This window comes from Phaseolus vulgaris, chromosome 10 (assembly GCF_051622355.1).
Source record: "Phaseolus vulgaris cultivar YP4 chromosome 10, ASM5162235v1, whole genome shotgun sequence".
Lineage (NCBI taxonomy): Eukaryota > Viridiplantae > Streptophyta > Magnoliopsida > Fabales > Fabaceae > Phaseolus > Phaseolus vulgaris.
Window position 1 is genome coordinate 6,737,635 of NC_143507.1, and position 7,792 is coordinate 6,745,426.

A 7,792-nucleotide genomic window follows, 5' to 3' on the forward strand; every position below is an offset into this window, starting at 1 on the left:
TAATTAGCGTTTACTTGGCCTACGCTAAATAAAATCTATTTTTAATATTATATTAATTTGTGTCGGTTTGATCGATGATGATTGGTGTAATTTAAAAAACAACCTAGTAAAACACCACATATTTAATAAAATAAAATATGAAAGAAAAAATAGAATTTTTTTTTGTAATGGATGAAGGGGATGAGTGTTGATGAATGAGATGCATGTGGATGAGTGTAAATGAAAGAATTAGGAGAACAATGTGGATGAAGGAGATATGTGTAGATGAAGGTGATAAGTGTGAATGAAGAAGATGATTGAAATGAAATAAATGATTGTAGATGAATGAGATGATAGTAGATGAAGGAAATGAATGTTGATTAAGGAAATGAGTGTGAGGATATTTATATAGGGAGTGAGAAAAAAAAGTTGTGGGTAAGGAGATTTACCATCTTTAAATCTGTGAGCTTTTAAACTAAAAATAATCTATGATTCTTGTTCATTGTCACGAATTCCTAAATTAAATAAATATAAATATCCAAACTAAAAATATTTAGCGTCCGCTTGACCCATACAAATGTTTTTTATTTTAAAATTTATTCATTTTAACGTTCACTTGTACCACGATAATATTTTTATTTTAAAATTTATTTAATTTACTGTTTTTTTGTCACACTAATATTTTTTATTTTAAAATTTATTTCATTTCACATCCACTTGACCCATGCTAATATACTTTATTTTAAAATTTATTTAATTTGACATTTGTATGACACACTAATATTTTTTATTTTATTTAACGTTTGGTTGATCCATATTAATATTTTTTTATCTTAAAATTGATTTAATTCGCTTAATCCACACTAATGTTTAAAAAAACCTTTATTAACATGGACTACCCTAATTCAAATATTAATTTAATTAAAAAAATTGAAAAATTATTTTACGTTTTTTAAATTTTAAAAACAAAATTGTTATATCACATTAGAGTATTTTAACCGACGATAACAACTTCACAATTTGACGAACACTCATATTTTGAAACTAATTTAATATTTTTTTATGATCATTTTATGTAAATTAAATTAATTTTACATAATATTTTATTTTATAAATATATGTTTTAATTAGATCTAAGAACTGGTTTTAAATAAAATCAAAACTTTTAAAAAATTACCAAACACCCTTTAATTTGAAAAGAACATTTAAGTAAAAGTACATGAAATAAAAGGATAAAACCTTCTATTTTTTTTAAGGTCGTATTTCTAACATTAATTTGAAATTTGCTTTTGAGTTAAAAAAAAGAGAGAGTAATATAATGCATTAAGGACAGTGCTAAATTCAAATTTGAATTTGAATTGAAAATGAAATCCATAATTAAGCCATATATCTTGTTTGATAATTAATGTTGTACCAATATCAGAAACTATACAAATCTCCTTTTTATACTTTTTAATAATAATAATAATAATAATAATAATAATATCACTCATGTTGGGATGAATCAAAATTTTGAAATTGAAAATTTAAAATGAGGAGAAATTTAAAATTTCTATATATCTCTATTACTAAGATTATTTAAAAATGTTAAGAACTTTCTTTTTCTCCTGTTTTATTTTCTCCTCCATCCAGCCAATATATATGTCTTTTAAAATATTATAAGGCTACTATCAGTAAAAAAAATTAGAAACTTTTAAGAATACATGGTTTGTATTTTTATTTAATATATACCAAAGTTACAAAAATTAAACATTGAGCTTATTCAAGCGTAATATTTGCTTGACCAATAAAGTTTCTTCCGATTTCAACGTTTCAAATTTGTCCCTTTCATTCAAACTGTCTAATGTTTGATTCCTAACAAACCATTCTCCATTTTCTGCAAAATTGTGTAAGAAGAAAGAGATTGGTGTGAATATAGATAGAGAATTGTTATTGATTGATCTTCTTCTTCTTCATCATCATCATCATTATCTTCCTAGTCAATGGGAGATGATAAAAATGGAGATGTTAGAGTATATCTCATCTTTGGGTTGTTTCTGGCATGCACTCTTGCAGGAGGTGTCTTTCTCGGTCTATATATGATGTATCCAGATTCAACATTTGTATATGACTATCTGGTTGCAGGCATGACCTTGGTTGCAATACCATGGTTTTTTTGGTTTCTCATTTATATATATGTATGGTGTAAACCCATGTTTCACCAATCTGGTAGCCCTGCTAGGGTTGCTGCTTCTAAAACACATACCCTTACAAATGTTGTGGCCAACAACAACCCTGGTGTTGAGAAAGCTCCTGATGGTGGTGGAGGACACCATGTTGATGTTGGAGGAGATGTTGGAGGAGTTGACATGGACAACAAAAGCTAAGAACATCATCATCATGAAGAAGTTGGCCAGAAGTAACAAGATAAGTCCAAGGAATGGGATCATCTTTGGGAATGGTTGAGACTAGAGAAAGTGAAAAATTGCCTTTGAAATCCTAATGGATGAGAATTTTATGCATGGTGGTGGTGTTCAACGGAATCAAGTTCAAGTGATGTATATGTAGTTGAATGTTCAACCATGGCATGCACCACAATTAATGTATAATATTGTTAGGGTTAGAGGTTGATGCATGCATGAGAATATGAGAATATGAGATGAGAGAAAACAGTGAGATGATGAAGCAGATGAATTGGTTAATTAGGTGTTAATTAATTGTAGAAAGATGACAAAGTGGCAAGGGAAAAGTTCACTAGGATGGTTTGTCTTCAAGAGTAGTGATTTTGTAAGGAGTTTTATTTTCTTTTGTAAGATAATGTTAATGGATGTATATAATAGCATCGAGTTAGAATTGAAATAGGAAAAAGAAAAGTTACAAGCCTTCTTAACCTTGATCTTTATTGAATTCTTCCCTTTTTTGTCTCTTATATACCTTTTTTATTTTTTTTCTCAAGTAAATAGGGCAAGATATACATGGACAAAGAAAAATCATCAAGGGTTTTATATCCTAGCCAAATCCAAGAACAAATGCTAAAATAAATTGAAAATAGAGAATGATAAACTTTTCAAACCATGTAGTATGTTGTTGGATTGTAATAATGAATTTTGATTTGGGGATATCTAGCATTTGTTGTATATATGAGTTGGAACATTCTTTAATAATAGTCTCATTATCGATTAACTTTTCAAAATATGTTCAATAGTTACTTCTCTTGGTTTCATTTGCATGTTTTCGTTTATATTGATTAAGTTGATGATCGAATTTCCTCACCATGAACACAAAAAGTAATCCATGTTGAGTAAAATGGAAAACACACATTGCATTGATTTTTTAAAAAAGACCTTAACATGTTGTGATGTCCCATAATACACAAACCATATAACAAGCACCCCAATAGTCTAATAAATACCAATATTTAATGTATATATGAAACTTGTTGCATCTTAATTAAGGGTCTCTTACGTCACACATGCTATATAACATATGGTAAAAAAAGTCTCATTGTTTTTATCGATAATAAAAAATTAAATAAATGAAAGTACTAAAATACTTTAAATTATGTAAAAAAAACTATAACAAAATATATCACTATACACAACATCATGTACTATCACTTTGCCTCAACATGAAAACTTCAACCTACCAAAAATCACAATATTATCTTATTCACTCATGACAAAAAAAAAATCTTCAAACTAACAACACAATATTCTCTAGTTACCAATTTCAAATTTAATTTAATTTTTTTATTAATAATAAATAGAAATCACTTTAAATATCAATAAATTTTTAGTTTATAAAATACTATCTTAGTCAATATAATAAATAATTTTTTTTATCTTTAAAAATAATAATAATTTAATAATTTTCTTATACTATTCAATGAAAAAAAATAGTAATAAAACAGTGTAAAAAAATAGTATATGAAGAAATGCAATATATAATGGATAATGGATAATGGATAATGGATAGTAAGTTGTTTTTCTATGAGTACATATAAAAGATGAAAATAAGTAGAAGAAAAAACTTATCATAAATTAAAACTAACTTATAAATAAGTAATAAAAAATTGACGTTGAAACAAATTAATGTATAAGTACTTTTATAAATTAAACAAGTTTTTATGTTTAAGACTGAAAGTCTTGATCATTTATGATTATTGAAAGTAAAAGTCAGTTAGTAAATACATGTAGCAAATGTTCTTATTTGTATTAACTTCTCTATACAATTTAAACTTAACATTATGAAAAATGGAACATGAAATCTTAGGTTCAGTTTAGTTTACAGAAATGAAAAATGAAAAATGAAAAAAGAAAATGAAAAATGAAAAATGAAAAATGAAAAATGAAAAAAGAAAAATGAAAAAAGAAAAATGAAAAATGAAAAAAGAAAAATGAAAAAAGAAAAATGAAAAATGAAAAATGAAAAATGAAAAAAGAAAAATGAAAAATGAAAAATGAAAAATGAAAAAAGAAAAATGAAAAATGAAAAATGAAAAATGAAAAATGAAAAATGAAAAATGATAAAAGAAAATGAGAAAGGAATAAAGCGTTGGCGTCGCCCGGATTCGAACCGGAGACCTTCAGTGTGTTAGACTGACGTGATAACCAACTACACCACGACACCATATATTTCAGGTTTTTCAACTAATATATTACGTAATATTATAATGTTTTATTTTACTTTTATTATTTCATATTATTTATAATTTTTTTTGTTAAAGTTTTATTTTAATACTTTTTTTTTATAAGATCCATACTTTAATTAATATTTCATATAATTATTATATTTTAATTAAATATTTGTAAGAAAATAGTATTTTTATTTATTTTTGTGATTCAATATTGTTTAAGAAACTAAGTTTTGATTTTTTTAACTATGAAATATGCCGTCGTGTACATTGTTTAAACGTAGCAGTTATTTTTGAGACCACGATTTTCAAAATCATTATCTTAAACTATTGCAATAAGTTCCAGTTTTTTTTAAATGTTTACACAACAATTTGTTTATAATTTTTAGACAATTGTTGGTTTTTTAGGTCACGGTTTTTAATTTTTATCATTACATTTAAATCATAATTTTTTTAAATAGTTGTCATTTCATTTCATTTCAAGAGGCTTTGAAAGAAGAGTTGAGGCCTTGAAGCTCCTTTCATTTAAAGGTTTTAAATGAAGAAATATTCGACAAAGAACAAAAGTATAAATACTTTGAGAGTGTGGAAATATTCAACAAAGAACAAAAATATAAGCACTTGAGAGTGCAAAACTTACTAGTTTGATTGGATTCCCGCAATATATTTTGTAAATATTTTATATAGTTAAAATTGGATTTAGTTCTCGAACTTGTATGCTCACATGAATAATGACTCATTGTAACGTGTATGTTATAATATTACAATATAGTTTATGCCAATATTTGAGATGCTATTCTTTTCTAACTACATTTATGCATGCTCTATATATATGTTTCATTTGTAATCTTTCCCAGACAATGAATAATATTTTTCATTCTCCTTACTTTTCTAACATGCTATCCTGAGCTAAAAGATTTTTTTTCCTCTCTCTTCTCATGACCTCTCACTCGTCTTCCTCGTCTTATTCTTCTTTTACCTATAATATTTCTGCCTTTGCCCACTGCATGGCTACCTTCCCAAATTTACCACTTCAATATCCCTATTTCCCACAAACTAAATGACGATAATTTTTTTGTATGGAAACAACAAGTGCTGACTATCCTGCGATGTCTTGAGTTAATGCACTTCTTGGATGGCAACAAGATTCCTCCCAAGTTTTTGCATAATCAAAATAATGAAAGTTTGAATAATTTCGTGTATCGGAATTATCACAAACAAGATCAACTTCTTGTGGCATGGTTGTTTGCATCCATGTCTTCTTCCCTCTTGACCAAGATGGTTGGTCTTGACTCCTCCGCTGAAATTTGGAAACATCTCATCACCTACTATGCTTCCTACACACGCGCCATGATCAAGAAGTTTTGCCTTCTCCTCAAGACTCTTAAGAATGACAAATTCATCTCCACTTACATTAATAACATCAAGAAAATAGTTGATTCGCTAGCTTAGTTGTTTCTCTAGTATCTTTTGTTGACCACGTTGATACAATCTTAGATGGTTTATCTAAGGACTTTGATGGTTTCATCACGTCCATTCTCTCTCGCAACGACCCATACAACGTAAATGAGCTTGAAGCTCTTCTACTTGCCCAAGAAGAAAGATCCGAAAAACACAAGTTGGCTTAAACCTCTATTCTTCAGGTTAACACTGTTTCTACTCCATTGCATTTCAACAATCAACACAATACCAAAAAGAAGTTCACCAATCACAACACTCGTGGGGGTTGCTCAAACAATAATTCAGGTTCATTTTTTCCTTCTCCTCGGTTCCCTGGGTCTCATCTTAACATTCGCACCCCATCCCATCAAACTTCTCCATAGCAATCTATCAAACATTTTTGTCAAATATGTCCCAAGCCTGGGCATACAGTAGACATGTGTTGGCATCGTTACGATCCACCTGCCACCACTTCCTTCAATGCAAACATGTCACAATATGCTCTTACTTTTGATCAAGATTCCACGCCCTCCATTCTTGGTGGTCCTTCCACCATAGAAGACCCTTTGTGGTACCCCGATACTGGTGCAACATACCATGTCACAAAAGATTCCAAGATTTTCACAAGATCACAAATTAGGTAATGGTCAAGGTACGAACATTTTGCACACTGATTCTACTATCTATATTGCTCCACACACACATACTACATTCAAACTTCATAATTTCCTGCATGTCCCTGCTATAACCAAGAACCTTATAATTGTTGCTAAATTTGCTAGAGATAATAACGTTTATTTTCTAACTAGGGATATTATTTTCTAACTTCATAAATTTCTAACGTGTATTTGCTAAACTTCATAGTTCCACCAACATAAGCTTAAATGGGGGATATTAGACCGTTGGTTGTTATTTTTTCTAACTGCACTTCTGCATATATGTTTCATTTGTATTCTTTCACAGATAATGAATAATATTTTTCAATTTTTTACTTTTCTAATAACTAGAACTCTCTTTACCCTATAAAAAAAATTAATGTCATTTATTGTCAATGACTCATTCCAATCACTTTCGTACTACAAGCACCGTAAAAATCTATAGTTTAAATAATGAGACGAAAATTAATTTTACATTGTAGTACAAAAAAGATAAACATATTTAATACTATAAAAATATTTATGTTTGATGTAAAAAGTTTATTATATAATAACTAGTGAAATAACATGAAAAAGTTTTCAATCAAAGATTTAAAATTAAGCATAATTTATCCTTTCATATTTACTTTAACATATTCCGAACACCTTTATTTTTTAATCTTTATGTTCCTATATATCTATTTCTAAAAAAAATTATGCAATCAACCTCGGCCATATACAAACATTTCCAAACTCATATTGCTATTATATTTACTTTATCCAACCAAGTGAAAAAGTGCAAGTTTTCTTTGAAAATGTGTTTTGTCATTTATAAGATTGAAAAATAATGAGCTTTTAAGAAAGTAATGCCTTAATCATAAGTCTAGCCAAATATATTTGATTTCAAGAACAAATTCAAGTTTTAGAGATAGAAAAGTAGTGATGCATTATTTATTTTTATAATAAAATAAAAAATAAGAAGAAGACTTCTTTATAAATTAAAACTAAGTAAAAATAGTATAAAAACTATCACATATTAATTTAGACAATAATGGCGTCGCCCGGACTCGAACCGGAGACCTTCAGTGTGTTAGACTGACGTGATAACCAACTACACCACGACACC

The 7,792-nt window shown here is 28.0% G+C and overlaps 1 protein-coding gene and 2 non-coding genes across 3 annotated transcripts; 1 reads left to right on the plus strand and 2 right to left on the minus strand.

Moving 5' to 3' along the window:
• The first annotated feature begins 1,961 nt into the window (after positions 1–1,961).
• Positions 1,962–2,345, plus strand: LOC137812816 (Putative membrane lipoprotein). Its single transcript, XM_068615040.2, has one exon. The coding sequence runs from the start codon at positions 1,962–1,964 to the stop codon at positions 2,343–2,345; it is 384 nt and encodes a 127-aa protein (XP_068471141.2).
• Positions 2,346–4,513: 2,168 nt separating this feature from the next.
• Positions 4,514–4,587, minus strand: TRNAV-AAC (transfer RNA valine (anticodon AAC)). The gene has a single exon. It is a non-coding gene; the product is annotated as a tRNA-Val (tRNA).
• Positions 4,588–7,718: 3,131 nt separating this feature from the next.
• On the minus strand, positions 7,719–7,792 carry TRNAV-AAC (transfer RNA valine (anticodon AAC)). Its single transcript has one exon. It is a non-coding gene; the product is annotated as a tRNA-Val (tRNA).

Coding starts and splice junctions, on each gene's coding strand:
- LOC137812816 (XM_068615040.2), top strand. CDS start 1,962: ATGGGAGATGATAAAAATGGAGATGTTAGAGTATATCTCATCTTTGGG.